The sequence below is a fragment of the Anopheles ziemanni genome, chromosome 3 (genome assembly GCF_943734765.1).
Source record: "Anopheles ziemanni chromosome 3, idAnoZiCoDA_A2_x.2, whole genome shotgun sequence".
NCBI classification, from domain to species: domain Eukaryota; kingdom Metazoa; phylum Arthropoda; class Insecta; order Diptera; family Culicidae; genus Anopheles; species Anopheles ziemanni.
Genome location: NC_080706.1, coordinates 2,684,811 through 2,712,500, shown reverse-complemented (window position 1 = coordinate 2,712,500; position 27,690 = coordinate 2,684,811). Strand labels below are relative to the sequence as shown.

Sequence of the window (27,690 nt, the reverse complement as noted above, 5' to 3'; positions counted from 1 at the left end):
TAAAGGCTTCTACGCTTCGAAATGTATCAAATGGTCCGGAAACGGAGGGCTCCAATATCCCAAGGCTTCAAACACTAGGACTTTTGAAAGCTCCCCTAGAGGATGTGTGTGTGTGCCCTCTATTTCTAGCGGCAAACCCGGAAATTTCCTTGTGCCCTTGTGACACCCCAAGCCCCCCGTTGGCCTCCCGTGATTCACTCTGTGATTCCATTGGTTCCCAACTCTCGAGCCCGTCTATTCCTTCGAACCCGTTTCAAACAGCAGCCGAAACAAAATTGACACGTGCGGGGAAAAGGATAGCAATTAACTCATTATAGTATAGCAACAATAGCCACCCGATAGTACATTCTAATCATTTCAATCAATCACACTCACCACCTTCTGGAAGTAGAGTTTACTACGGTCGAATAAGCAGTTTACATGATAGATAAATTCATACGCGTTAAGGAAGAACGTTGATCAGACGGACATTTTATGCTGCGTCCCGTACAAACACACACACATACGCATACACACACACACACACACACACACACACACACACACACACACACTCACAAACTCACGCACACTTCATTCATTGGACACTTACTATGGCGACGACGTTACTATGGCGACGAGTTCAATAAATCTACTTTAGCCCTACCAAAGTATAAGGTATGCAAAACAAAGAAATAAAAAATAAAAACCAAAAGAAACAAGTTGAAAGATAGGGCGAGCTAAATGAAACAAGTTAGTATTACTGACTAGTGAGCAGTAGGCAAGCTCAGGGAGCTTGCAGGCGAGAAATTGATATTGATATTGATGGAACCAGTGCAAAAGGGTGTAATTGCTAGCCGAACGAATATTACTAAAAAAAAAAACTAGCGAAAAGGAAACGCACCGATGGAACGATAGGACAGGGCGCGGACGGACGCACGGAAGAGCAAAGAGCAACAAACTATGTGATAATAAAAAGAAAGAAAGTTTAAATTGGATATACATTTTTGAACTATCAGATTAACCTATTCTTTCGACCTCCTAACTAGATACATTGACCGAGGATGATTAGGGGGAAAAGAAAGTATATATATATTATATTTTATATACACCTTCCAAATGAACAAAACACCTGTACCACACATATTCTTACGAAAAAGACCACACTTTACACACTTCCAAAAATACACGAATGTATGACAATTTAAAAAAATTATAAAATTAGTCAACCCTCTGTTGATGGAGGTTGGATGCTGGCAAATAGACACGGCACAGTGACGAAGATATCAACCAACGGCTCTCTGGCTCTTGTATCATATACCCAAAGCGGGAATGGAACAAAAACAATCAAATAAATCTATACTCACAAACAGACTCCACACAGCAGATATAGAACAATAAACCACCCAAACACATTGACATCATAAAGAGGAAAAATTTAACAAATATCTTCTAAAGCTGGAAAACGGAATGTAACCTACATATCCACAACAGAAACAACCAACCAAACAAACAATACACTATACACACAGAATGGAAACGGCCAATATAAAGGTATTGCAAACCGGGTTCTGGCTAGAGCAAACAAATATAAGTAGTTGAAGTTTAAACAGTGCTTAGGTTTTAAAATGTATTTTGCAAACAGCATAAACTATAACTTCAGCAGCAGTCGTAGCAGCTCTGTTTCTTCCCCCCCTTCCCCCCAAACGCCAACGTCGCCATGTTGATAGAGTGTTCTCTTTTTAACTTGTTATTCAATGCGAACATAAGCAAACATTAATCAAATCTTACAAAAAAAACAAAGAAACAAACACAAACGAGTAAAGAAATATAGAAGTTAAACGTAAACAAAATAACTAATGCGCTTTACTTTCATTTAATGAAAACGAGAAAACTTGAAAGTAATTTATTCGCAAGTTGCTGGCGATAATAGAGCAAAGTACTGTTAAACAATAGATCCCTTCCAAACTCACACAACACTCACACATACGCGCTGCACGCGAAACAACACGAAACCATATCCCCGACCCCACGGTAGATATACGTTCATTGGGATATACATTTAACAAATAAATAAATAAAGCATACAACGTCTGAACGCATAACCCAATTCCCCACCTCCCCCCTCCCTCAACCATTCACATACAACATAACGTTTAGCGTTACACGGAATTGACAAAAAAAAAAGAAAATCTAACACAGTTTATTCTTGATGTTTATATGTGTCAATCTGAGATTTGTACGAATATTTATATATACATGGAGCAAACTACGCAGCCAGTCGACAGCAAGAGAAAACAGCTACAAGAGAAAACTGGACAAAACAGTCGAAAACACCCCTGCGTAACGGCACAGTAACAAAGAAAAAGTAAAATAAATAATTAAACTAATAAAATAAATGAAAATAACTTAATACAAAGTAATAATGAGCAACATAATGATAAAGTAATAATGATAATGAAAACAAGTAACAATAGGGAAAGGACACAGTAACACTAGTAGTAAATAATCTTACCGAAGCGGTGTGTGAAGACATTTTTTAATAATAAAAAAGAAACAAAAACAAAAACCAACTAAAAGAATTAATTTTTACGGGCAAAAACGAAACTCGAAACGATAAGTAAAGACGTAGAGCATGCACAATTGATTGGAGGAAAGGAAGCAATGCACCGAAAACTTTACACAGAATAAATCGTTACACGCGTACATACCACCCTAATTAGACGGGCAACCGTTCCCCATTACACACCGTTTCACGAACAATTAGATCCGAACATGCTTGCTGTATACATGCAGGACATGTGCTGTACAAGTGGCGTTTTAAATAGGCAGATATTCCCGAACCAAACACAAACTACACACAAACAAATCCAAAATTTACACTTTCAGCTACATATTGAAAAAAAAGCTAGCAACTCATATGGGCGTAGAAATAAACAAAAGGGAGATTGTGTATCGAAAGTTATAAAAGTTTTCGAATAGTTAATGATGCTCCACGAAACAATAATGCTTATTGAAAAAGAGGAACAGATCGATGGAGGGTTAGCTACCGGACATGTCCAAGGACACAAAAGAAGAAATGACTCTACGTGGACGCAACAACTAATAATACGGTTATACATATGTTGATTCTACGATTTAACAAACGCGGGCTGAACATTAAACATTCAATTTCACAAAACAAATGAGAAAAAAAAGAGAATAAATCTAACATTGATAATAAAAAGAATTGTTTTTAATTTTCCCAACGTCACTTACAAGAACGCCGAATGAGTAATAGGAATGTTAAAGAGAATGACTAAAATTATATAATTAAAAAACTATCTTTCAGTTTAAATTCACCCAACGAAAAGTGTGGCGAATGCTACATATTGAGAAGCAAAACTTGTCCTTCTGATCTATTTATTTCGCAATTATACCTACATTTTGTGACCGAGCCGACTTCAAACATTCTCCAGCAGAGATTACGATTTTGATTCGACTACCTTGTACAATTGTTCTGCGAGAGCACTGATATTGTCGGCACTTTCGCAGTGTTTCAGCAATGCTGGTGAGATAACGGAATCTCCATAATAAGCTCCACTTATCGCACATGCCATACTCCCGATTGTGTCACAATCGCCACCGAGTGAAATGGCGTACTCTAGCGTGTGGCGAAAAGCTTTTCCGGTCGGCTGGAAATAAAAGCCAATTTTGACGATATATTTAAAAAAGAATTTTTCAACGGAAAATGTATACACAACTTACGTCGTCCGCAGTTGCTTTCGTGTGTCGTAAAAAGCAATAGATGGCGGTTGGGACGGAGTATAAAGCCGCCACACTGTGTCCCAAGAGATTCAAAACATTCTCATCGGATGCCTCGACGGTATTGTCCAACAGTTTTTCCATGTTCTTCAGTTGCATTTCATACGCATTGGGGTTCGCATCTAGATCGGGATCGTTTTCCTTTTCCACCTCGACTATGTCTTTTTTGAGCGCCTCAAGATACGCTTTCCAACAGAATGGCTCATCAGGTTTCAGTAATAAACTCTGCCGGATGGCTAAAGCTTGCAGAACAGCGCCATTCACCCCGAGCACATTCGTATGCGTAACCGTAGCCGTGTCCGTTACCAACTTAACCAGGTCGGACACACTTTTGTTGACACAGTACAGCGCAACCGGCGAAACCCTCATGGCTGCACCGTTTCCATATGATCCACTGCCGTTAAATTGTGCCATTGCGGGACCCGTCGGGTCGGACACTTTGGTCAGTCGAAGCTTTCGGAAAACTTCTCCGATAGCGGCCCCATAACCTCGGTTGGATTCCTTGAAGAATTCGACGACGAAATTCTTTGCCAACAGCTTCTGGGAGAATCCATTCGGGTCGAGTAGCGTCTTGGTGACTTGCAAGGTCATCGCCGTATCGTCAGTATACTTTTTGTAAGGTGCTAAACAGGGAAAAAAGCCATATTGAAGGCGTAATCGCATATTTTTCTACCCATTATCAACCGCAAACCTTTGAAAGCAGGCCCTTCCAATTTGTCCAAATTTTTTCTCAAGATCAATTTTGAACCACTGTCCATCAGTTGACCTTCGAATGGAGCTCCGCAGCAATCGCCCACGAGTGCCCCAAGCAGGGTGCCCCGAAATTTCGCTAACATTTCAAATTGTGTATTCACTATGTAACTATTTAACACTTTCGACTGCTACGCAACATGAATTTTCCCGGCGTACTAGTTACATCGAGCCGAAAAGCAAGTACAAGTAAACAAACAAACCAGCTGATACGATTCCGGTGGAAAAACTGTAGTGAAATGTCAAAGCAATGTTTTTTCACCAGGTATTTAGAGATTTTAAAAGTGCATCGGAAACTTAAACTGTTACATCGTTCAATCATCGCGCCAGAAAGACAGGTTACTATACCAAAAAGTTATCTTTTGTTTGAAAATATATATGTTGTTAAGGTAATAATAGGAAATAATAGAAAATCGGCCCATGAGCGATGGGGCTCAACACCTCGACGGTGTGGATTCGAATAGTGAATAGTGGCTGAAAAAGCTCGTTGTAAACTAAATAGTTTTCCTAAAGCGGTGCGTTTTACCCCAGGAACCCCTTTTCGATTGGATAAGCAAAATTAAAGCAACATTGTTGTTGAACTATTTAAAATGCTACTGTCAAATCAATGGCGGAGCCAAACAAACGAGATGAAACCCTGCCTCTTCTACAGACGTTGGACATGAGACATAAACAAACAATTTACTTTGCCCTCAAAACGGATACCGCTGTTGTTTGGCAGGATTTGCAAATATAGCCTGAAATCGATTAACCGAACTGTAATCTTCTTCCCAAATGTAACCAAGTGCAGTGGGCTAAAAACAATGACTGGTTTTGTGGCTGTCCATACGGGTAGGCTAAAAGATTATGGTGTTGAGCGAACGACAAGTAATTCCTTTCAATCTTCATCAGGGGCTGGGAATTTCTTGGATGAAACACTGTACCAGAACGTCTGCCGAGAGGCATGTAATCAATCGGTCAATGTGCTGTACGCTGGCGGCAGCGCATTGGATGCGTGCGAAAGGGCTATCGTCATACTGGAAAACTCTACCGCCACCAATGCGGGCATTGGGTCGAATCTGAACTGGGACCGACAGGTGGAATGTGATGCCTGCATCATGGACGGAGCTTCGTTGCAGTTCGGTGCGTGTACGAGTGTGACCGATGTGAAGAATCCAATCAGTCTGGCAAGGAACCTCTGCGAGCGACAATCAAAGCTGCTCAGCTTCGGCCGAATACCACCGATGGTGCTGGCTGGCCAGGGTGCATCGGCATATGCACGCGAGATTGGCCTTCAGCTAGTCCCCGCGGAGCATATGATTTCTGGGAAGGCGGCAAAAAAGTATGACCATTACAGGGCACAAATAATGCAGTACGAGGAAATCAATCGGGCCAAACTGTCCCCCCTGGACACGGTCGGTGCCGTTTGCGTCGATGCCGAAGGATCGATAGTAGCCGGGTGCAGCTCCGGTGGGCTGATGCTGAAGCTAAGTGGAAGAGTGGGCCAGGCTGCAACGTACGGTGCCGGGTGTTGGGCGATGATGGACGAAAGCTCCAGCATGTCGGCGGCATCCTGCACCACTGGCAACGGAGAGTACCTAATGAAAACACTGTTTGCCAAGGAATTGGTCGACGACCTGATAGGCTGCAACTGCCCCATCACCTCGCAACATTTAACGTACAAAAAGAAGCTCCTAGAGTCACCGTTCCTATCGAAGCAGAAAGCGATTCACGCTGGTTCACTGTCGATCATCTACAACACTGCCAGCGGGGACGGAGATTTGCTATGGGCACATACGACCAATTCCATGTGTATCGGGTTTATGTCGACGAAACAGAAAAAACCTAAAGTACGTATAATTATCCAGTTCAAATGATGTATTCAATTGTATTTGCTAACCGCTCTCTTTCTCCCATCTTTCGCTCACAGTTTGTATTTTCTAAACTACCGCAGAACCTAACCTGTGGAACGAAACCAGTCATAAATGGGCATCATTTCAAACTGATCTGAGGGGTTGAGCCAAGTCTAGGGCCAAATATTTAACTGCTATTCAATTGCGCTACAATCTTTCCTCGATCGTATTCGGACTTGTGGTTCGCATAGATAGACGTTACGCTCTACTACCTTCCGATATTTCATGTATAGAGCCCTATGGCTAAGTGTTCAATTAAATAACAATACAGAATACAGAATGAATATAACGTATAAGAAGAAAAAAGGTGGGACTACCAACGATCCTGTCGAAGGGGGCAACAGTCCCTATTTCAAATCGTAACTTACTTTTTGTCTTTTAGCACAAGTTTCCCCGGATTCGCTGCTAGAAGAGCTTGAAGAAGCTTCACTGGCGCATTCGACGCTGCTGCATGTGCTGCAACTTGAGCAGCTATCGTCATCGCTCGTGTTCGAGTCATCCTCCGATTTGGACCGATATCCTGAATCAGTCACGGAGCGTTTACGTGTAGATACTTTCAAGGCGGGTGATGTTGATAGCGGTTTCAAGTCGAACACCAGCACGCTACAGATGCCATGAATCTGCTGATAGTTGTACCCGGTTACACTGGTCAGGTGGTTGTTCCAGGCTCGCACATTCGGCGTGAGGCAACGGGCTGCCGCGACGCAAGCCGCTGCCAGAATGGATGGCTTAACATTGCTCATTTTAGGATGGCCCAGCGTAACATCCAGATACTCCAAACTCGATTCGATAATTTCACGCTTAAATCTAGCAAACGAAGCTTCACTCATTTCCGCCGCTGAGGACGGCGTAATGAAGTCATCCATTTGGAGACTGTGCATAGCGAAAAAGTCCAAAAAGGTAGCCGCGGTTGGAATGGTTACGTACCAATTGAAAAAGTTCAATATAATCACTTCGAACGCGATGAAATCTCCGGGCGTGAGGGAGTCCTCAACAAAGCTACATAAAGTTTTGGTCGACGGAATGCAGGGTTCGTTTTCCTCTATTTTACATGCGACATAAAAACATGTTAGGGCAACAAGGTTCAATCTTTCTGCTACTGCAGCATGGTGGCTCATAAACACATCAAACATATAGATTGCTGAAACAAAAAAGAGACAAACATGAAGCTCTTTTGATTGAATAATTGTTTAGAATGGTCTTATTTTACCCAAATGAACAGTTGTTCGCCGGTAGGCATGTTCCTCGGCAAGGTTACGAATCATTTCGACCATTGCATTGCGGCTTTCATGGAGGGACGGTCCGAGATTCACTTTCCATCGATAGATTTCGTTTTCCTTCAAATTGTCTAGAATATCGTAGTCATATTCCGTACAGAGAGACTTGTTGCACTAAAATGGTTGCCAAAAATGTTTTTCCTAGAATAATGCGATGCAAACTTCCCAAACACTTCTGCGCACTTACACAGGGATTTTCCGAAGGGCAACCGCTTAAGGCATCCATCTTTCTGGTTTAAGTTTAATGAGCAAGTTTTTGTTGTATCAACGGATTGCTTTCCGGTATGAAGTCTACGGCCGATAATAGGTAATTTAAGAAGGAAACAAACGGACTCAAAAACACATGTCGTTTTCTGAAATCTTCTCAAATACTAAATATCAATTTGCTAAACACAACACACGGACAGACGTTACGAATCGACAGCAGTACCGAGAACGAGAACAATGCAACCGCCGGCAGCTTTTTGTTCTTTTGTTCTGAAACATCAACTAAAAAGGGTGTTATAAAATAAAGTAGGAAGAACTCTGCTTACTTACTAACCAAGATGCATTTACATTGGAAGAGTTTATTTGCCTAAATAAGATAAAATTACTAAAATTAAATTAATACCCATGTTATAAAAACGGATCAGATATCGTTGAATGGTCCTACGACTTTTTACTTTTCGACCATAAATAGAAATGAATTATGCATATAATTTACTACATTAAATGTTTAACTAATTTTCGTATTCTTAGATTATTTTAATTTACAGACATTTCGAAATATCGCGCTCAAAGTGAAACTTTTAATTATTAATTGAGCTGGGTTCATGATTCCCTTTCCCGGAACGGTGCGAGCAAAAGAGCTGTGAAGCACTTTGTCTCTAAAATTATGTTGTATGAAAAAACCTTTCTCATACAAAGTTATTTGCCTTAAAAAGACCTTTCATTTGAGGGATCTTTTGTTACTCTCGGCGTAGGGCAATAGCAAGTAAGTTAATAACAAATCGGCGATTTTAACCGTCATTTCAAATTGTGACCAAGGTGTTTTAAGTTTGTTGCTGACAAGTATCGCTGTCAACTTCATTCTAGTGATGGGTAATTCGATTCCCTACTAGGGATCGACTTTCCAAATCCGAATCCTAATCTATCAAATAGTCGCGAGACGATGTAAACCAATCAATGCTCGGCTGGGAATCGATAATGCTTATCTGAATGCCTATCGAATCGCAACTGATAAGTCGCTTATTTCCGCTTTGCTTTAGGTCACTTCTATAATTCCCATTTGGTAGCGAAACCCGGAGCCAGCCTGTATGATCCACATCCGTCAAGAGAGATCCAATCCCTTAGCATCCGTCAAGGGATCTACTCTCGATTCTGCCAACACTAGTCGATGCGACGACGGAAAGAAATTGTGTGTACTTCTCGTCGGGCTCAAAATCAACAAAAAACAGAGGTTCCTGTTATCCTGTAAACCTCGGATCGTGTTGTCCCGGGACTGGCTTGCCCGGCGCCTTCCGCGACCATGGAGAGAAAGATAAAACTGAAAACGCTAAACGAACACATCACCTGCGAAATTTGCCGTGGATATTTCATCGATGCAACAACTGTCACGGAGTGTTTACATACGTGTAAGTCTGCCTGTTCCGTGCGATTCCTGTTTCGCAAAACGGTCGGCCCTGCACAGGCCGTGAGGGCGTGATACGCATCATACTGTCTACCCTGGTCTTCCAGCTTCAGTGCCCTACTTACTCCGGAAGTTGCGGTTAACTTCCCTATCCACAATCGTCTACTGATGCAACCATTTTCCCTTTAATGATTCTGTTTCAGTTTGCAAGAGCTGCCTAGTGAAACATTTGGAGGAAAATAACACTTGCCCGACGTGTGAAAATGTCATCCACCAGAGCCATCCGCTGCAGTACATCAGCTTCGACCGAACAATGCAGGATATCGTGTATAAATTGGTTCCAAATCTTATGGAAAGTGAGTAAAAAACTCGAGTGCTTCCAGAGAAAGAGAAAGCAACCTGTGGGCGCACCTCACGTCAACTCGTGGTAACGTCACCTTTCCAAATCTATTTTAGATGAAATGCAACGCGAGCGAGAGTTTTACAAATCCCGGGGCATTCCTTGTCCAAAGGACATGCCCCAAGTGCACGAAAGTGATGATAAGGCCAACGAACAAGCGCACCAGGAAGCGGACTACCACCGGCAGGACGAGCAGGTCAATGTGTGCCTCGAGTGCATGAGCGACAAGCTGCGTAACTTGAAGAGGCGGTTCATACGGTGTAGTTCGCAAGCCACGATTACGCATCTGAAGAAATTCCTCGCCAAAAAAGTACTGAACGGTATTGACCGATACAAAGATGTAAGTTTTCATATCACTCTAGTGAGCCCTTCTTCCACTCACAACTATATTCCATGTTCTTGTCTCCAGATCGACATCCTGTGCAATGATGAGCTGTTGGGGAAAGACCACACGCTGAAATTCGTGTACGTGACACGGTGGCGCTTTAAAGATCCTCCATTGCGATTGCAATTTCGCCCCCGTGTGGACATCTAAACGTTGTTGGTGCTGGTACTTTGAGGAGGCCAATTGGAAGGAAAGGGGTTGGAATCAGTATCTATTTTAGATACGATTCTTTGGCCCGTTCTCGATGTTGCAATTCGTACAGTAAGCAGGAGGTGTCGTGTAGATAATGTGTGTACCGTGGAAGAAGTGCACCTTTTCAATTCGGTCAGTTGGGAACTAGTGTGCACTAGCTTGGTGATATCAGGAAGGTTTTAAGCAGGCACGGCGGGGGACCACGGATGGTGGATTTGGTTAATCGCTCTTCCGTTATGCAGAACAAACACATGAAGGAACAAATAGATCACATTTTTCAGAAGGCAAAGGGAAAGAGAGAGAGAGAAAGCGAGGACTAGAAAAGCTTTTTTGCTATAGATATAAATGTTTATGAGTTATTTAACCGAACCGATGTATATATTGAATGGGCACTTCTGGCATCCAGAATATGTTATGATGGATGTTCGTGGAAGTTTCAAAAAGGAAGCCAGTGCCGTACAGTGCCGACAGAATGGAACAAATGTGTAGCAAAAATGAGACACTTAGCATCATGCTAGAGTGTCTAATAATTCTCAATTTATGAAAAGGTGACATGAAGAAGGAAAAGGTCACCCAAGCATTAATGTAGAAAGATGATCTGTATAAGTATTAAAATAAATTTATATGATAAAAAACATAACATTAATATGTTTGAAATTGTTTAATAACTATGCACGTGTTTCATGACATCTACAATCTTATTCTCAGCTTTACAAACCTTTAGCGCCTAGAATCATTGACCATCGTGATTGATTTCCTAAATTGAAGTTGTTCTTATCTACTCAAAGGCTTATCGGGTGAAACATAGCGTGTCTAATTGTGATACTCACAATTAACGATTTGAAAGGTTTATGACAAGCATCGGTAGGAAAATTGTTCGACATAATTAGAACGCCAGACAGCTTCGTTGACCCGATGAGATTGAATTTTTCCGAACCTAGATAATCCCCCAAAGACTTCCCAACGCTCCATTCTAGTTCCTCGTTTATTCTAAAAGGGTAGCAATAAATCATAAAGGCAAGTCATAAGCCATTACCAATGACTAAGTTGACAAACTGGTGATTCCTGTATCAAGCATTCGGCTAGAATGCCCACAACCAGTAACAAGTTTTACTTCCGATATTCGCCTACCGTCTATCATTAAACCGGTTCGAGGACAGCTCTGAGGTACCTTGAGTAAGTTTATACCGAAACTACTGCTCCTTTTCTTCGGCTAACCGTTGGAAGGTTATTGCATGGTGATCAGTTTTCGGTTGGTTAGAAATCAATTTCATCCGCAAAACACCCTTCACCAAACGACCGTCACGCTGTGAGAATGAGGCAGAGCCAGACACAAAAGTAGGCCAACGCGAAGGCGCGTGTGGAAAAGATACAGCACAGTGCCTGTAGCAGAAGTCTGTTGAGAGATCGTGTACCAAAGTCAAGGTTCGACATGACTCGAGCTCTCGTATACCTCACGAAGTATGCCTTGTAGCCGGCACGAGGCCACATCACACTTCCATAGCATTCCATAGACAGGTGCATTGTTTAAGAATGCATTTTAAATGCATTTCTGACAATATGATGGGAAAAAATAGAAAAGTTCGACGAGTTGATTATTGTTAACAGTATTTTTTATTATTATTCTTACTTCGATGGACATGTGTGTGTGTGTTCACCTTAGTGGGCTAACAATTTTCAACAAATTATGATGCAGAACGCCACCGCGCCGCAGCGAAGTTCAAGAAGTTTCGCAACCGGTTGCCGTATTCAAGGTTTCTGGAATGTTTTCAGTAAAGCGCACCACCACCCAATATTTACCCATCGCGGAATGCAACATAAAAAGAAGGATGAAACAGAGAGCGTACAATTACCGATGAGATTCGGGACGGGATACGAGTGGTGCACTTTCGGCAGCGAAACTGTGCACCGTCTAAACGATTACCAGCTCCGTTTTCGAATCTTTGGTAATAAGCTTCACTAGACTGCCGTTAGCCGGACGTTCCTCGCCCTTGGTCCACTTGTGGAACAGCCTGTTGTCGGGGAGGAAAAGGGAAGTTGAAGGTAAACGCTACCGGCACGCTTTAATTAATCACAAATTTTACTTACTCTGCCAGAAACTCCAACGGTGTCCAGGTGGATGTATCCGCATCCGGCATCCACTTGCGATTCATCGGTGTGTCCAGTGTGACTGGGAGGATGGACACGACTAGCGAGTCTTCCGGCAGGCCCGATTTCTCGCCGGCCAAGCTCTTCGTAAGTTGATGCACGGCCGCCTTGGCCATTCCGTACCCAATCATACCGGGTGTGCCTTCGAGTGCCGGGTTCGCTCCGGTCAGGACGAGTAGTCCACCCGGCTTCAGGTGGTTTGCTCCAACCGTGGCCGAAATGGCCGACGACCAGACCGACTGCTTCCACATCAGGTCGGCATTCTTGGCCAGATCCTTCTTTGCGTTACCGCCCGCCCATCCGCCGGCTACGCAAATAACCGCATCCAGCGAGGAGCCCTTCAACACAGCTTCGACCTTCGACAAGACAGCCGCTTCCTGGGCCACCCAATCTGCGTCCCGGTCTACGACAATGTTGGCATCAGCCGCATCGTTCTCGGTGAGATCGATCGAACCAACCCACTGGTTTTACGAGATGAAGCAAAAATGAGGTAAGCGGAAACACCCTTTATGTAAACCGGCCGAAGTTCTTGAAGAACTGTTTCAAGGATTTCCAGCAAGGACACGTGAAAATGACGAGAGTTGAACGATTCTTACCCAATTATGTTTCTTGAAAAACTGCACGCACGAGGCACCGAGCGCACCACGTCCTCCGTAGATGAGAATCTTTCCCGAAGCCATTTTTCTTTTTGCTCGAAGCTGCTAAGATGTCACTGTCACTCGACTTGCGAAGAAGCTGGGATTTTTTCTACTCCCCACCACACTTGGGTACTTGTTGTAATACGGCAAAAAAGTACGACCGATCCGCAGCACGGTTGCTAAGCAATTGACTCAACAGGTTATCGCCAGCACTGTTGGAGCACCGATTCGTAACCCTCTCATGCTCTTTAAAATGTTCTCTTGCGCGGGTTTTGGGAGAGCAAATTCGAAAGGCACGAAGTCGAGTGCAGTTTAGGATTGATTCTTCGGGATTGAAAAATGAAGAAATTACGTTGAAACACTCGTGATTGAGAAATTAATACCCTCAAATGTAGTTGTTACACTACCAAAAACTACTCTTTTTTTCCCAACACGGCTTATTGATAAGAAAATAATCTCAAAATATAAGAAATGGTCCGCACGAATGGAAGACAACGTGTGGTAAAGTAGCGTTCGCAGTTTAATTTTATTTTGTTGGATTATTTAATGTTCGGTAACACTTGATTTGATAACTGGTTAAGGCGACGCATTATTCATTTATTTCATATCACCTGTATTGTAGTTCTTCGCTATATTGCACATTTAGTCTTGTTTGGTGGCGTCGTTCCATACGTGTCTTTTTTTTTCAAACTAATCGGTGCATTTTTGTTGTTAAAACAACACGTATAGCATTACAGTGCATCAGGAATAACTACTAACAACATTTAGAAGATCATCGATGATCACGTGTTGGTGTGTGTGTGTGTGCGAAGGTGGTGCATTTTCCGGTGACACGAAAAGCGTGAAGTACTTGGTGCATGGTGTATTTATACGTTTGTTTTGCTATTTAGCTGTTGGATTGAGTCCCAGAAAATGGGCTTATCCAAATTATGAATGTTAAGACGGAAGAATCAGAGCGATACAAAACAAAAAAAAAACGGCGAGTCGAGTGGTTTGGATACGTAAATAAATTATTAATGCGTTAAACTTGTTTTTTGTTTTACCGAAACGCGCTGCAAACGCGTGGGACCCCGCATTTGTATTATCCATTTTCGGTTGATGATAACATTCTGACCGCCGTTAACGAAACACATCGCTGGCAGGGACGACGACGACGATGAGATATAACGATGTTTTCCAAGATGACTATCTATTTGCCCAATTTGCGCTTGCTTTTTTTTATGAGCACGGCCATGGTTTATCTTTCATTGAATGTGTCCGCGTCATTTTGAATAGTATCATTGGATGGCTTACAAGCGTTTGCGGAAGGAGTTTTAGACCAGCTCCAATCTCTTCATTTCTTTGAGCAGTTCCTTGCCCATCTGGGCTGGGCTTCTCGTGACGATGACGCCGGCCTTCTCCAGCGCATTGATCTTATCCTGAGCACCGCCCTTTCCTCCAGAGATGATGGCACCAGCGTGACCCATACGACGACCAGGAGGGGCCGACAAACCAGCAATGAAGGACACAACCGGTTTCGCTTTAATTCCCTGAAAATATTGCCATACGTGTTATCGATCGATTCGTTGTGTGAAAGGGTATTAGTTTTACCTGGTTGTATTGCATTAGGAAATCGGCAGCATTCTCTTCGGCTACACCTCCGATCTCACCGATAAGGATAATACCCTTGGTTTCCGGATCCTTAAGGAACACCTCGAGACAGTCGATGAAATCGGTGCCGTTGAACGGATCGCCGCCAATGCCGACGCACAGTGTTTGGCCGAGGCCGACTTCGGTCGTCTGGTGGACAGCTTCGTAGGTCAGTGTACCCGAGCGGGAGACAACTCCGATCTTACCACGCTTGTGGATATGACCGGGCATAATACCGATCTTGCACTGCAAAAGCCGGATAGAGGAATTAGCTAATCTAATACCGCTGAAATAAACACGTAATACGTAATCGGGCGTAGCACCACCATATGTGTCGATTCGTGCCATTGCCGCATAGCATAACCGTTCTATTTATAGCGGCGACATTTTACTTAGTTTGTACCAGCGCCATTATGTGGCATTGAAAATGATCTCAAATATTCACGTGCAGTATTTCTTCAAACGTAACAAACTTTTCTCTACCAGAGGAAAGCGTCAATGGTAGGGATGCGTTTCACTGGACACATCGATTCATTATCTCCTGATCTTGTTTACATGCATCGTAGCTCGTTTCTCTTTACGTGTAATGTTTCTTATCGCATCTCCCAAGAAAGGTCACGCCGTCTAGTTCCTTGTGTATTGAACTTTGTCTCGTGATAATGCACAAGAAGCGACAAGCGAATCACTCACAACAAAAGCTACACTTTTACCCCGTCCCCCGGAACAATACTTACTTGCTCGGGAGCAATAATTCCAGGACAGTTGGGTCCAACCAGCCGGGACTTGTCCTGCGCGAGCAGGGCATGTTTCACCTTAACCATGTCGTGCTGCGGAACACCTTCCGTAATGCACACGATTAGCGGCATCTCAGCTTCGATCGCTTCCATTATGGCCTTTGCGGCACCAGGTGGTGGCACGTAGATGACGCTGGCTTCCGCACCGGTGGCCTTCTTCGCCTCAGCGACCGTGTTGAACACGGGCTGGTCAAGATGCGTCCGGCCACCCTTGCCAGGGGACACTCCTCCGACGAGCTTCGTGCCATATTCGATGGCCTGCTGCGAGTGGAAAGTGCCCTGCTTGCCTGTGAATCCCTGGCATATCACTTTCGAATTCGAGTTGAGCTTCAGGTTCTTCCGCGTCGATTCGTAGCTGGCGAAGCGAATGCTCGTGGTGAAGCCATCTGTAAAAAAAAGTATGACCGAGAATTAAATCACGAGGGATCAAAACTCTATTGACATAGCAATCCTTCAAAGCATAGCAATTCATACAAACAACTAGAGGCAACCGTGGATGTAAAAACTGGTTTAATGCATAATCAACAAAGTGCTTTCAATCGCGAACCTAATCAAGAGCCGATTTAACAATATCAAGGCCCAAAGGGCGATTTGGCATTGCGTTGGAACCGGGTCTTTCGCATGACGATGCGTGACACAATGGGAAGCTCTGGTACGGATTATGTAATTTTGCCAATTGTTTTTCCGATTCTTCCACTTCATGGAGCCATGAGTAGCGAAAGGATCCCGGTGACCTTACCTTTAACTCGCGAGAAAAGTCGTGCACTTGAGGCAGCCATCACTCGTAATTGAAAACGCGGCTGGAGCAAACTGTATCGAAGTCGCGTTTTTAATCGGACAATCAAGACCGAATCGTGCAATGGCCCAAGGTGAATACAATATATTGTAATGAGCGACCAAGTGACGTACGAGAGTGAGATAGCAGATAGATAAAGAGAGACAACTATAGCGTGAGGCCTAACTTGAGTCGTAGATATCTTGATTAGAGAGTAGAAGTTAATTTTTATTGCTTTTCGATTCATTTCGGGAATTAACAGGCTAATAACTAACGGTTATAATCAGTTTATTGTGTTTGCTACGTATTTCCACTTGTTTTACTTATCACCGCTGCCTGAAATGAAAATTGCAAAAAGTGTCATTGAATAAGCTGCAATACGTCGTCCTAGACGAAATCTCACCATCTTCCGGTATTTGCTGACTTATTTTCGCTAGTGCTTCAAACGTTCTCGGTTCCCAGATTGCTAAATCTGCCAACACCTTCCGATTGAGCAGAATATCGTTGCGATACAGGCCGTACTGGAAATCCGCAAATTGCATTCCATGTTGCTCGCAGCCGGCATTTACTCGCTGCGTCCACAGTTCACGCATATCCTGTTTTTTAAGCTCACGTCCTTTCGTGGCGTAAGCAAGAGCCCGATTTACGTTGCGAATGGTAATTGAATAGCAGTTTCTCCGACGTCCAATAAAGTGCTGCAGATAGAACCACTTTCAGTGTTGTGCTCGGGATCTCGTGAGGTTGTTGTTTCACTTACCGCTGCCAGTTTGAAAATCCTACGCTTTCTCCAGAACTCATCAGGCCCCCGAGACCGGACAAAGTTGACGACCGAGGTAAAAACCATGGTTTTGGTTGCTGAATGCCGAGTTTTTCTGGATTTTTAGTGCAATTTTTCCGGACTCTGTTTTCTCGCCGGAAAATCAAAACAAACATGTGCAATTCTGTTTATGACATAACAGCTGTCATTTTTCGTAACGAAATATCACGGTAGAGGCCGCTGCTGCACATCAAAACAAATTACCAAAACAACAATTATTTTAACCCCTGGACTGTAAAACCCGACCCGGCAGCATCAAGTGATAATGCCAGATGGTACGACAAAACTTGTTTTTAACACACATCCTCGAGTGCCGTCAATATTAGCACAAACATATTACTTACCATCATAGAACAGGACCTTGAGTGATTATTTGAAGCACAATTCGTATGCCAGTGATTTTCGACGATACATTTTACATTCGGTTGTTTGTACATTAGCATTGTGAAGCTTTTGAAGTGAATTTAGACGCCCTTTTCTAACTTTAAAGTGAATTCAGCAGCCGGCACAATGATACTGTGTCATGAAGGAAAACTCAGCTTGTGGTGCTTCCTTGGAGGATTGTCCAGTTTGTTGGTATTCTATGGAGTAGACGCTTGGTGGAGCGAAGAGGCGATTTGGACCAAAGTTGGCCTGGTTCTGGGATATTATGTGGCTCTAAACGTAATCATAAAAATAAGATACAAGCCGCGCGATTATGCAGTGAGTAAGCCAAAAGTGACTTGGTAAAAAGGGTGTATCATTATTTTTTCTTTTCTTTCCTAAACAGGTTGCGGTGCGAGCTACCTTCTTGGGATCTGTTTTATCAGCCGGCATTGTTGTGTTTGTATACGCTGGCGAACGATACAAACCATTTGGTATTTACGCCACACTTATGGCACTTTTTCATTACTCCGAATATCTGGGAATTGCCATTTGCAATCCTAAAACCCTATCACCGGATTCCTTTATATTGAACCACTCGATACATTACGCCCTAGCCGCCGTGGCAAGTTGGGTGGAGTTCTTCGTCGAAGTACATTTTGTTCCCGACATGAAAACCTACAAACTATTATGGATCCTTGGCGTATTGATGTGTTTCGCCGGCGAATCGCTGCGAAAGGTGGCAATGATAACGGCTAGCAAAAACTTCAGTCACATAGTAAGGATTTGTGATGGAAAATATGTACTTGCTCCGCATAACTTAAAGTAAAATCGTTTTAGGTACAATTCGAGCGACATAACGAGCATGAACTTGTTACGCATGGAGTTTATGGCTGGATGCGGCACCCGTCTTACGTGGGATGGTTCTACTGGTCCGTCGGAACGCAGGTAATATGAATGGAAGTAGTAAATGAAGCAAATGCTTATACCAAAATGTTCCTAGATCACTCTAGGCAATCCTGTTTGCTTCGTGATCTACGCCATCGCCAGCTGGAAATTTTTCCACGATCGAATACTGATGGAAGAAATCACACTACTTAACTTCTTTGGCGAAGAGTACGTTCAATATCAGGAGCGTGTTCCCACCGGTCTTCCCTACATCCATGGGTTCCGCGTGGAACCATGATATTTAGAGCAGGATCCCGACTTGGAGGATCAACACAATTTCCGCTTGGGTAAGGGAGATGAGACTGAAGGCATTCGGGAAGGCGGTAGTCTACCATTGGAGGACCCATTCGATCGAGTTGTTACAGAAGCAAGGGTAAGCATGGAAAGAAAAAGGAGCGTTAGTGGCGGAACCGACAGCGCAGGGTTTCTTAATGGAGGAAAACGACGATACTCGGGTAGTTATGATAACTGTGACGACCTTGATGCGTCATCGATGGTCTAGAATCAATCATCTTACAATAGGTGACAATCGGCCCCTCGGCAGGAAGGCAACTTAAAAATAGCTCAAGCTGCATATGCTTAAAATAGGAAAGTCATGCCGGTGCAACAATGGGATGCAATAGAATAGAGCATTTATATCGATAACCAGTCGACTGATAGCTTCGCATAAGTCCGATGTCTTATGGTCGATTACTCTACAAAGAAAAGCACATTAATACACATACCAAATACAGTGTAAAAGCTCTATAAAAAGGTATATTTATATTTTTTCTACACCTTAGGCTTAGTATGGTTGTACTAATTTATGTGTATTGTTTTTTTTCCTACAAAACTCAGTGCCAGACAGAATGGTTATAAAAAGAAATAAAAATAATTGTTAATAGAAAATTTACGCATTCACGCATCCTAGTTTCTTTCGATGCGAACTTTGGCCGACTCCTTCACGTTGAAGTTAGGCACGCGATCTTTCTTGCCCAATATCTTAGTGGTCGGTTCAATGTAAGTCACGTTGCTGATGATGCTCAGGACGCGTCGTTCGATGATGCCGAGGAACAGTTTGGCATTGTTCAGCGTCACACGGCGCTCGTTGTTGAGAAGGTTCAAAATCGGTGCTTCGTCGCACATGAGAAGTCTGTGAAGTAAAATCGACACGTGGATTAACCGGGTGATGCAGTGCTATCGTCGGGTAATTATCATACTTGTATATCCGTTCGGCCATTCGTAGCAGTTCGTCTAACTTCACGTCCCATTTCAGCTTGATCTCCAGCGCAGCATCGGCACCTTCCTTGCATTTCAACTCGGCCATCCGCAGTGCATCGATGTTGTCATCCTGGGAGTGTTCCTTCGACTCGTTGATTGCAATTTGTTCCGCTGTGGATGAAAACAGGCGGGGTAAGTAGAGAATAGACAGAATAGCATTTGATATTGCTCCCATTTACTTATGTTGTCCTGAAGCATTTGAACACTTTCGGTAAGCGTTTCCACCTCGTGGCTAAGCTCGTTGACGTAATTGAAGAGGGCAAAGTTTTCCTCCTCCTTCTTGATAAACTTGGCCACCAGCCGGTCGATGTCGTCCTCGCCCGAGAAGTTCATGATGCGCGTCATAATTTGCTCGTACTCTTGGTACTGCTTTTCGAGATGTTCGAGCATCTTCTTGCGCTTCTGGGCTTCGCGTTCCTCCAGCTCAGCGTTGGCCCTCCGTTGACCCTTAATGCCGAGGAACTCCTGCAGTTTCGCGTCGTGATCCAGCTTTCGTTGAAGTTCACGCATCTCCTGGATGTGGGCCAGTTTATCGCTCTGGCCCTTGTCCTTGAGTATCTGCAGCTTCGTGCACAGCTCCTCACGTGTATCGTACGCCGAGGTTGCTTGCTCGATCAACTCGATCATGTAGCGTTTACCTTCGTTCAGCTTGTTGACTAGCTTCTCCCACATGATGTTGAAAGTCGCCCGTTCCGTCAGCATATGATCGATGGTTTGGCGTAGCTGGGCATTTTCCGCCATCACCGCTCCCGCTCGCTTATTGACCACGTCTAGCCGGTTCTCGAGCTTCTTCACCGACTGCTGCGCCTTGGCAATTGTCTCGTTGTAGAGATTATCCGTCACCTCGTTGTTTCGGATTTCGGCGATCTCTCGGTGGATCTTCTTTATGTGCCCCTCCAGCTCCCACAGGCTGTCCTTCTTCGCCTTGAGCGCATTCTGTGCCTTCTCCTGCCGGTCGTACGCCAGCTCCAGTACCGTCTCCAGCTCCTGCTCACGTTTCGAGTGTGTTCCGTTTTCCTCGCAGTTCAGCTGCAACTGCAGCTGATGCTTCTCCTTTTCCAGTACTCGAATGTTTTTCTCGAACTTGCGCAACGCTTTCGATTTCGCCTCCATGAAGGTGGCCCGCTCGTTCTGCAGCGTGCGGAGGAGCTTCTGGAGGCGCGATATCTCCGCCTCGGCCAGCTGATCCATCTCGTATTGTTCGGCGGCACCGACTTCCGATGCCATCTTCGGTTGGCTAGACATTGCGGTGTCGGGTGGTTCTACGCGGTCGAAACTACTGATGCCGCTTTGATTTCCCTTATTTTCATCCAGAAGAGGAAGGAAAAGGAAAATATGATGGTTTAAACAAATAACAACATCACACATGTGCTGTTGAGCCTCGGACCACGTCGAGACAGAGAAGGAGTGAAGCCTTTCTCTCGGCGGTGTAAACACAGTGTACCGGAACCGAAACTTACGAAAATAATGTTTTACGCCGGTGCAACCGCAAACAACTTTTGTGCAATAATTAGCATAAATAAATCATTTGATTGAAGATGAATACGCACATACAGGGATTGCGAAGAAAGGAGGAAATCAATCGTCCGACACCGGCGTTGGTGGGTTCGCAAGCATCATCACGAACCGTTGGGAAAGTTGGGAAATGGAAAACGGAAGAAAAGAGATTGGATCAAAACGAGAGAGAGAAAAAAAACACACAACGAAAACCTCGCGGAAAAAGAATTTACTGCAGAGATACTGCAGACAACAACAAAAAATCATCTGCAACGCAGCTTGTTTGGCGCGGGTGAAGTGGGTGTTCACGGGCGCGAAAAACAATGGTGTGAATGGTTTTTCTTTTCGTTTTTCTAAACGAAGCGTGATCACTACACAAAATAAAAAGAAGCGCATAGGCACAGCGGAAAGCAAGAGCAAAAACAAAAAAAAAAGAAATGGGACACTTCCGACGCGTGAATCCGCTGCGAAAGGGGGGTGATTCTATTTATGCGTTGAATATCGCGCCGAACAATCGATTTCTATTTCGTTTACCTTTGTTTCACGGGTTCACTTTCATTGAATGGAGCGTTTTTGTTTGTCCTAAAAAGACACCGCGAAAATGCCCCCACTGATGCCCGGAACGCACCGGCGTCCACCAGGAATGTCCTCAAACGACTGAACGTTGTGTTCCGGAATTGGAAAAATGCACCAGCGGAAGAGCAAAAGCCGCCGATCTGTTTGATCGATATCGTGAAGGTTACCATAGTCAATTGGGAGCTATAGCAAAGCTTTCCCTGATTCCATGGTGGAGATTGTAGATGTTTAGCCAAGGAATGAAAAATTAAACCCAATCAGGAAGAGTTGAGACATAAATTCATCTTCTTTAATTACTTGAAATAGCGCATTTTTTAACTAAAACAAAAAGCCACAAACAAAGAGGATATAACATCAATAATTTCCTCGAGTATTGCTTACAACCGGTTCGTTTCTCATGAACCTGGTTTTTTTTCCATCATAGTCAAAATAAAAACGTGTCATTTGTAGGTCAGCAAGAAATAGGGCAGAAGCATTTCAACTATTTTAAGGGCCACTGTCGTGCATTCCTGATGTTGGGTTCAATTTCCGTAAAGCATGCAGAGTACGCTGAGAACTGTCCTTTCCAAACTTATTTTTTTATTTTCTCCATATGGCTAGTTTCTATGCCGAAGGTTTCCGGAAAGCAATTATGCAATGTTGTTAATTAAACGAATGACCTATGTACATTCCCAAGACCTAGCATTTTTTGGTTTCTTCTTTTAAGGCTAGAGTTCCAGTTCCGTTTTGGGTGTTTTTGTGTGCTTTTTGTTGCTAGTAAGAACTTTTCTGACACCAACGTAATTTTTGCAAGTTAGATAAGACAAAATATTTATGCAAAACAATTAAACATATTTTTTGCAACACATTTATAGAGCATTGTCGTTTGTTTGTAAATAAATTTTGTCTAGACCTATTAACCATTTCTTTTACGGCATACCTTACGAAGTGTCGTTTATGCCATGAACCATTCCAGCACGGCTGACATCATAATCCTTGGTTTGTTTTTTGTATGGTATCTTGTAGTATATATCTAAGAACATGCTTATGCGTTTCCTGACTGCTTGCAGTACCCAGAAGCCTCCGTGACTTTGGTCTCTTACTTCGTTCGAACTTGACCAAACTCAAACGGCCACAATGCGTCGTGATGGCGCAATGGCTGGCTGTGTCACAATGTTTGCCCGTTCCGCGGGGATGACGGTACGACGAGGTACGACGGGTACTACAACCGACGGAACACCGAGCCACACATACATTAGTTGCCGGTGGCCCATTATAGCATCATCTTTTCGGGGGCGCATTGCTTGACGTGCCGAGACTACCGAAGCCACAGTCAAGCTAGCTGCATTTTCACTCGAGTGCATCCAAAATAACAATCGGTCGCGGTTGAAGTTGGACACAAGTCAGGCAGACACAGCGCCGAGGGCGGGGAAAGCGGAAGGGCAGGTGGGCGGGCACACACTTTGATTGCGAAAATTGTTGGTTGTTGCAGTTTGCAGTCGAGCGTCCAAACGAAAATCCAAGTGCACAGTTAATAACAACGGCCCCGCACCGTCTCCATGCACTTTTCTACTAAAGCCTCTCCGACTTTAAGATGTATAAGCACATAAGGAACACATTTCGACATGAGAGCTACTACAGTGGTCTGGTATTTGAAACTACAAGCGTATTATGTCTGGTGTTGGTAAAGTTAGCCAAAATATGTTGTTACCGATAGAAAAACAGTAGTAAAGTTCGATTAGCTGAATTGATGTAAGAAAAAAATTTGTTATAATTTCAGATTCATTTTGTTTCACACATAGAATCATGCAAAATCGTAATTAACTATTAACTAAAAAAGAACATAAACTAAACGTTTAAATTATGGTACAATAGAGTATCCTGCAAATAGTCAAGACAAGGTTTTCACGGACAAAATATATGTTCACCCGTACAATGTATCTACTTCCTTACAATATTTAAGACTGTTCTATCCTGATCATGACTTTTGTCGACCGTTTGATATTCAAACCATGTTTTCTTATGCCCCTAGACTCACAAAATACGCAAATACAACTTATCGTGCATTTATCGGTTGATGCATTCCTCTGAAGGACGCGTTATTTTTTTTACAATAAGAGGTCATGAAACATAAGGCGGCTCGCTTGGAAAGGCCTAGGTCAGACCAACAATGCAAACAAAAATAGATAAACTTAACAAAACAGAATCCCCGTGATGCTCATATACGAAGGCAACGCAATGAAGAGTGAATAACTATTTAACGGTTCATTTGACGTCGGGTCAGTTGGTTGTAAATGATCGATTTCCTTTACCCAAGCCGGTGGGGTGCTTCATCGCGGAAACATTATGGCTTGAAGAACCAGCCTTGCTCGTCTTTTCCCCCTCGACCCCTTTACCTTAGCTCAAGAAGGTTAAAAAAGGTTATGTTACGTCCGGTAAGGTTTATCCTTGATGTTATCGAGTGTTAATTGTGTTCGTTAGTGCAACAATTTAGCAAACGGATCTCGGCGGTGGTAGTGGTTTCTTTGAAGCTCAACTAGGAAATGGTTTAATTTTTTTTTCTTCCTCTTGTGGTTTTCCTTTTTCACTCTCTTTCGAACCAGATGTTCGTAGGGCGATCGCTCGATGAAGTGTGCATGGGAAAACACAGTGTAATTCTTAGCTGCGAACACCTGAATGCGCACCAAAAGAGAAAGTGATGATCTGAGAACAGTTGGTAGTCGGTCTCCATTCAAAGTCGCGTGCGTAGAAACACCATGGGGTTGTGACAGTGGTGAGAAAACTTTCTTCAAAAGATAAAATGGATGCGAAGGTGAGAAAAAACGCCCGGGAGAGGGCTTTATTAGGCTCGAGAAAATCACTGCAAGAAAAGGAAATACCTCCCACCTGGGCTGGGTGCGGAAGTGGAAAAGCGTAAATGTCTGTCGAATTCGGTAGACAATTGAAATAAAAATTCTTAATTACTTCCAACCGGTGAGGGGAAAATGGGTGCGTCATGGGTAAACACGGACGCACGAACCACAATCGTCAACAATCCTGGGAACTGGCGTGCACCCTTTGACTACTTTGGGAGTGTAGTCGCGAGTGCAGGGCAGGGGGTCAAAATAGTACATTGGGCTATCTACCCCTAAAACTCTATTGTTATGGCAAAGATGCATCTGCGTGCATTGCTGACACCACCCGAAAGCCTAATTTGGGTGGAATTTCGGGGTTATTAACGACCCGCCAAACAAGTTCATGATCAACTGGCAAAGGCACGGACATTCACCCTTTCCCATTCCCGAATCGGTCACAAAAACAGTCTATCTACTGACGTCCCATATAACAATTTAAAGCCCCAACATTGGGTTGTGGGAATGGGCATGTCTAGTTGCGTTTTCCCGTGTGGTCGGGCTTTCCTTCTCAGGAAAAGATAAACAAACTGCCGAGCCGAGTGCGAAGTCACGCTATGGAACAGGATTTCCCAACGCTGGCCTAGGTTCGGTATGACCTAGTAAATCACACACTGAAGCCACCACCGAGCAACCGTTCCGTCACACGGTGGCCGAAAAAGGGTTATGGTTCCAGAGAGCATGACGCCGCTTTTAACCCGCTGTCATGTGCCGGTACTAAATGGTTGTGTAGTCTACCTTTATTATGGTTATTACCTGTAGGTGAAGTGTTTCGTGGAGGATTCATTGAAAATAAGCGTCACCTAAGCGTTGGTTTGAAAAGATTATAAGGTAAAGAAAACTGAAAAAAACATTGAAAGAACAAACATCAGTAAAATTAAATATGGATATCATCCCGTTTTTGGTATATGCCATCTACGTTTCAGCAAGTTTAGTAAATAATCAATCATCTAGAAACCATTCAATCCACTCTGCATGCATCAAAGCATGCTGCGTTGCAAATACGCACGTGAGCATGTTTTTTCCCCGCACATGCAATGCACGTTTCAACGTTAGTTTCCATCTTTTCTTTTCCTCCACATGATGTTCGGATGCATTTTCCAGTCTTTAGTTTTTTTTTCTCGCACAGGTACCCAGGAAGAAGATAGCAAGAAAATTGTTTCATGGCCAATGAGTTCGAAAGGCGCAATGGGGAAATGAAGAATCTCGTTGTGACCGCGTGCGCATTGTAAAGCTGCGAGCAAACGAGCCTCTTCGTCTTTGTCGTCGTCTCGTTGTTGCGGCAAACATTATTTGCCTTTCGAGTGCACCATTACCTTTCAACTACCGAACGGCAGTTTTCCCACCCATCTGCTAGTGAAAGAAGAGGAAGGAAGGAAGGAATCGAAACGGGCCCTAAATTCAGTAAGAAGCAATAGGAGCAATAGGTGCTTTTCTTTGCTACACAAACTATCGACAATTGTACGCGCGTAGGAAGCCCTAATTTTACCCTTCGCTCGGGAAAAGCAGTTTGCATTTATTTCCATTTCCTATGCGTAAGCATTAATATGGCCTTCCGATGGGCGAAACTTCGTGCGGTGGATGAACGGGAAAGTGATAAGTAAAGCATAACGCATGGCAAACACATGAGATTAGTGGCCTTACCTTCCATAGCCTGCCTGTGTCGTGTCTTGTGAAAGTGTCTGTGACCGCAACTACCATTTGCATTCCCCCGGCCCTTCGCTCGCTTCCGATCATGCCCAAATAGAACCGTGCGTGATCGACAGGAAAAGTGCATGTCGAAGGCTGCAAATGTGCGGCACGCCATTGCGTCACTTTCCTGCCCCTCTCTCTCTGTGTTTGTGTGTGTGTACATGACGATCGACGTCTTCTGCGAGTTTGCATTTTAATTGCCACAGCCTCCGAACCGTCCGCGGTTTATTGCCCACCGGCGGTGGAACGGAAATGGATCTCTTGGGCATGTTTATGTTGTCTTTCGAATTTTTATCTACCATTTCCGTCCATTCAGCGACGCTCGATCGCGCCTGATGCAATCCGCCCGACGGACGAATCGGGTTTCATCACAGTGGTGCATCAAATTATGATGAGCTGCCATCGGATCGACACGGAGCTGCTCGAGGCAGACACGATCGAGACAGGGGACTGCTGTCTATCATAAACGGACCTTTTTATCGTAGGTCTTTTCACGATCCGCCGCTGAGTACATATTATTACTGTGATAGGTGGCTTCTGTTTCGCGGAGAATGGAAAAAGGATTGCCTTTTCTCACAGGCTCTGTTGAAGTGCCAGAGAAAAGTACAAGTGGAATTTTAAAAAGAACTCTCACTGCCGCAGCTACTGTTGGCCACACAAACAAAATCTTATTCAGTGAGGCGTGAAAGTGTTTTTCTAATCATCAATAAACAAATTACCGATCTCTCGAGCACGTCCGAAAGATGTTGAGACGGTGGACGGAAAGTAGCATCATCATCGTTTCATAATGATTTGATGGAAACTAATTGGGGATCAGGTGGTCGGATTTTTTTTTTTTTTTGCGAAGCAGACACGACCCAAAGATTCGCATCCATCCGGTCGCAAGAAAAGCGGGAGAAGCGGTGAGAAACGATAATAGAGCTGAATGATAGCGGAAGCGACAAACCCTCGGGCGTGGAAATGGCGAATATTGCAATAATGGAAAGATACTTTGCCGAGCAAAAACGTTGTTAGTTCCTCAAAGCATGCAGATTTCCTTGTTTTTAATAGAGCAGATGAGGAGCGGAAAAGCTTACCGATAATGTGCAAATTTCAATTACAATGCTATAAGCAAAAGATGGTATGATTACGTTTTGGTATTTTCATACAAGAAGGTTCATCATTTTCGAACAAGATGCATTTCAAACATGGATTAAACAAATGCACCTTTAATACAAACATGGTAGGTGTGAAAAATTTATCTTATGTCTCTCAAAACATCCACCAATGTAAGAATATTGCTTTAATCGAATTATTGACTGAAATTCATTTCAAATTGCACCCACGGGGGCGTCGACTTCTTCAATGTACCATTTTTGAATCAAATCAATCTTCTTGGCCTCCAGCGAGGGCCAG

General features: G+C 43.6%; 9 protein-coding genes across 9 annotated transcripts; 3 read left to right on the top strand and 6 right to left on the bottom strand.

Annotated features, from left to right (window-relative positions):
* Positions 1-3,395: 3,395 nt before the first annotated feature.
* Positions 3,396-4,653, bottom strand: LOC131287900 (ADP-ribosylhydrolase ARH3-like). Its single transcript, XM_058316993.1, has 3 exons — positions 4,475-4,653; positions 3,727-4,406; positions 3,396-3,653 (listed from the first exon to the last, which is right to left on the bottom strand). Exons 1-3 carry the CDS (start codon positions 4,617-4,619, stop codon positions 3,444-3,446), a joined length of 1,035 nt encoding a protein of 344 aa, XP_058172976.1. The 5' UTR covers positions 4,620-4,653; the 3' UTR covers positions 3,396-3,443.
* Positions 4,654-5,237: 584 nt separating this feature from the next.
* LOC131286263 (threonine aspartase 1) lies at positions 5,238-6,692 on the top strand. Its single transcript, XM_058315194.1, has 3 exons — positions 5,238-5,364; positions 5,425-6,362; positions 6,443-6,692. Exons 1-3 carry the CDS (start codon positions 5,337-5,339, stop codon positions 6,521-6,523), a joined length of 1,047 nt encoding a protein of 348 aa, XP_058171177.1. The 5' UTR covers positions 5,238-5,336; the 3' UTR covers positions 6,524-6,692.
* Positions 6,538-8,148, bottom strand: LOC131286264 (cyclin-J-like protein). Its single transcript, XM_058315195.1, has 3 exons — positions 7,890-8,148; positions 7,636-7,816; positions 6,538-7,566 (listed from the first exon to the last, which is right to left on the bottom strand). Exons 1-3 carry the CDS (start codon positions 7,926-7,928, stop codon positions 6,773-6,775), a joined length of 1,014 nt encoding a protein of 337 aa, XP_058171178.1. The 5' UTR covers positions 7,929-8,148; the 3' UTR covers positions 6,538-6,772.
* Positions 8,149-9,085: 937 nt separating this feature from the next.
* LOC131287689 (polycomb group RING finger protein 3) lies at positions 9,086-10,379 on the top strand. Its single transcript, XM_058316765.1, has 4 exons — positions 9,086-9,315; positions 9,515-9,667; positions 9,768-10,051; positions 10,121-10,379. The coding sequence occupies exons 1-4, from the start codon at positions 9,210-9,212 to the stop codon at positions 10,244-10,246; spliced, it is 669 nt and encodes a 222-aa protein (XP_058172748.1). The 5' UTR covers positions 9,086-9,209; the 3' UTR covers positions 10,247-10,379.
* Positions 10,380-11,883: 1,504 nt separating this feature from the next.
* On the bottom strand, positions 11,884-13,237 carry LOC131286506 (dihydropteridine reductase). Its single transcript, XM_058315467.1, has 3 exons — positions 13,033-13,237; positions 12,377-12,897; positions 11,884-12,300 (listed from the first exon to the last, which is right to left on the bottom strand). Exons 1-3 carry the CDS (start codon positions 13,114-13,116, stop codon positions 12,201-12,203), a joined length of 705 nt encoding a protein of 234 aa, XP_058171450.1. The 5' UTR covers positions 13,117-13,237; the 3' UTR covers positions 11,884-12,200.
* An 821-nt stretch (positions 13,238-14,058) lies between these two features.
* LOC131286484 (succinate--CoA ligase [ADP/GDP-forming] subunit alpha, mitochondrial-like) lies at positions 14,059-16,357 on the bottom strand. Its single transcript, XM_058315445.1, has 4 exons — positions 16,237-16,357; positions 15,438-15,883; positions 14,665-14,949; positions 14,059-14,603 (listed from the first exon to the last, which is right to left on the bottom strand). Exons 1-4 carry the CDS (start codon positions 16,274-16,276, stop codon positions 14,388-14,390), a joined length of 987 nt encoding a protein of 328 aa, XP_058171428.1. The 5' UTR covers positions 16,277-16,357; the 3' UTR covers positions 14,059-14,387.
* A 185-nt stretch (positions 16,358-16,542) lies between these two features.
* Positions 16,543-17,197, bottom strand: LOC131283966 (large ribosomal subunit protein bL20m). Its single transcript, XM_058312813.1, has 3 exons — positions 17,030-17,197; positions 16,676-16,967; positions 16,543-16,608 (listed from the first exon to the last, which is right to left on the bottom strand). Exons 1-3 carry the CDS (start codon positions 17,114-17,116, stop codon positions 16,592-16,594), a joined length of 396 nt encoding a protein of 131 aa, XP_058168796.1. The 5' UTR covers positions 17,117-17,197; the 3' UTR covers positions 16,543-16,591.
* Positions 17,198-17,348: 151 nt separating this feature from the next.
* On the top strand, positions 17,349-19,237 carry LOC131283964 (protein-S-isoprenylcysteine O-methyltransferase). The gene is made up of 4 exons (XM_058312812.1): positions 17,349-17,791; positions 17,859-18,230; positions 18,293-18,400; positions 18,456-19,237. The coding sequence occupies exons 1-4, from the start codon at positions 17,600-17,602 to the stop codon at positions 18,636-18,638; spliced, it is 855 nt and encodes a 284-aa protein (XP_058168795.1). The 5' UTR covers positions 17,349-17,599; the 3' UTR covers positions 18,639-19,237.
* A 69-nt stretch (positions 19,238-19,306) lies between these two features.
* LOC131288584 (coiled-coil domain-containing protein 63) lies at positions 19,307-20,905 on the bottom strand. The gene is made up of 3 exons (XM_058317727.1): positions 19,840-20,905; positions 19,600-19,771; positions 19,307-19,532 (listed from the first exon to the last, which is right to left on the bottom strand). The coding sequence occupies exons 1-3, from the start codon at positions 20,903-20,905 to the stop codon at positions 19,307-19,309; spliced, it is 1,464 nt and encodes a 487-aa protein (XP_058173710.1).
* Between the last annotated feature and the right edge of the window lie 6,785 nt (positions 20,906-27,690).

Excerpts from the sequence above, each read along its gene's own strand:
- LOC131283966 (XM_058312813.1), bottom strand. The coding sequence starts at position 17,116 with ATGGTTTTTACCTCGGTCGTCAACTTTGTCCGGTCTCGGGGGCCTGAT. Across the intron at positions 16,968-17,029 it reads GGATTTTCAAACTGGCAGCG|CACTTTATTGGACGTCGGAG; the intron begins GTAAGTGAAACA and ends TTCTATCTGCAG.
- LOC131286263 (XM_058315194.1), top strand. The coding sequence starts at position 5,337 with ATGACTGGTTTTGTGGCTGTCCATACGG. Across the intron at positions 5,365-5,424 it reads TTTTGTGGCTGTCCATACGG|GGGCTGGGAATTTCTTGGAT; the intron begins GTAGGCTAAAAG and ends AATCTTCATCAG. Across the intron at positions 6,363-6,442 it reads CGAAACAGAAAAAACCTAAA|TTTGTATTTTCTAAACTACC; the intron begins GTACGTATAATT and ends TTTCGCTCACAG.
- LOC131288584 (XM_058317727.1), bottom strand. The coding sequence starts at position 20,905 with ATGTCTAGCCAACCGAAGATGGCATCGGAAGTCGGTGCCGCCGAACAA. Across the intron at positions 19,772-19,839 it reads AATGCTTCAGGACAACATAA|CGGAACAAATTGCAATCAAC; the intron begins GTAAATGGGAGC and ends TTTCATCCACAG. Across the intron at positions 19,533-19,599 it reads ATGGCCGAACGGATATACAA|ACTTCTCATGTGCGACGAAG; the intron begins GTATGATAATTA and ends TTTACTTCACAG.
- LOC131287689 (XM_058316765.1), top strand. The coding sequence starts at position 9,210 with ATGGAGAGAAAGATAAAACTGAAAACGCTAAACGAACACATCACCTGC. Across the intron at positions 9,316-9,514 it reads CACGGAGTGTTTACATACGT|TTTGCAAGAGCTGCCTAGTG; the intron begins GTAAGTCTGCCT and ends ATTCTGTTTCAG. Across the intron at positions 10,052-10,120 it reads GTATTGACCGATACAAAGAT|ATCGACATCCTGTGCAATGA; the intron begins GTAAGTTTTCAT and ends TCTTGTCTCCAG.
- LOC131286484 (XM_058315445.1), bottom strand. The coding sequence starts at position 16,276 with ATGGCTGCCTCAAGTGCACGACTTTTCTCGCGAGTTAAAG. Across the intron at positions 15,884-16,236 it reads ACTTTTCTCGCGAGTTAAAG|ATGGCTTCACCACGAGCATT; the intron begins GTAAGGTCACCG and ends TTTTTTTTACAG. Across the intron at positions 14,950-15,437 it reads GAATTATTGCTCCCGAGCAA|TGCAAGATCGGTATTATGCC; the intron begins GTAAGTATTGTT and ends CGGCTTTTGCAG.
- LOC131286506 (XM_058315467.1), bottom strand. The coding sequence starts at position 13,116 with ATGGCTTCGGGAAAGATTCTCATCTACGGAGGACGTGGTGCGCTCGGT. Across the intron at positions 12,898-13,032 it reads TTTTCAAGAAACATAATTGG|TGGGTTGGTTCGATCGATCT; the intron begins GTAAGAATCGTT and ends TCGTAAAACCAG. Across the intron at positions 12,301-12,376 it reads CCGTTGGAGTTTCTGGCAGA|GCTGTTCCACAAGTGGACCA; the intron begins GTAAGTAAAATT and ends CCCCGACAACAG.
- LOC131287900 (XM_058316993.1), bottom strand. The coding sequence starts at position 4,619 with ATGTTAGCGAAATTTCGGGGCACCCTGCTTGGGGCACTCGTGGGCGAT. Across the intron at positions 4,407-4,474 it reads GGAAGGGCCTGCTTTCAAAG|CACCTTACAAAAAGTATACT; the intron begins GTTTGCGGTTGA and ends TTCCCTGTTTAG. Across the intron at positions 3,654-3,726 it reads CGAAAGCAACTGCGGACGAC|CCGACCGGAAAAGCTTTTCG; the intron begins GTAAGTTGTGTA and ends TTTTATTTCCAG.
- LOC131286264 (XM_058315195.1), bottom strand. The coding sequence starts at position 7,928 with ATGGATGCCTTAAGCGGTTGCCCTTCGGAAAATCCCTGT. Across the intron at positions 7,817-7,889 it reads GCCCTTCGGAAAATCCCTGT|TGCAACAAGTCTCTCTGTAC; the intron begins GTAAGTGCGCAG and ends CAACCATTTTAG. Across the intron at positions 7,567-7,635 it reads GCGAACAACTGTTCATTTGG|CAATCTATATGTTTGATGTG; the intron begins GTAAAATAAGAC and ends TTTTTGTTTCAG.
- LOC131283964 (XM_058312812.1), top strand. The coding sequence starts at position 17,600 with ATGATACTGTGTCATGAAGGAAAACTCAGCTTGTGGTGCTTCCTTGGA. Across the intron at positions 17,792-17,858 it reads ACAAGCCGCGCGATTATGCA|GTTGCGGTGCGAGCTACCTT; the intron begins GTGAGTAAGCCA and ends TTTCCTAAACAG. Across the intron at positions 18,401-18,455 it reads ACTGGTCCGTCGGAACGCAG|ATCACTCTAGGCAATCCTGT; the intron begins GTAATATGAATG and ends AAATGTTCCTAG.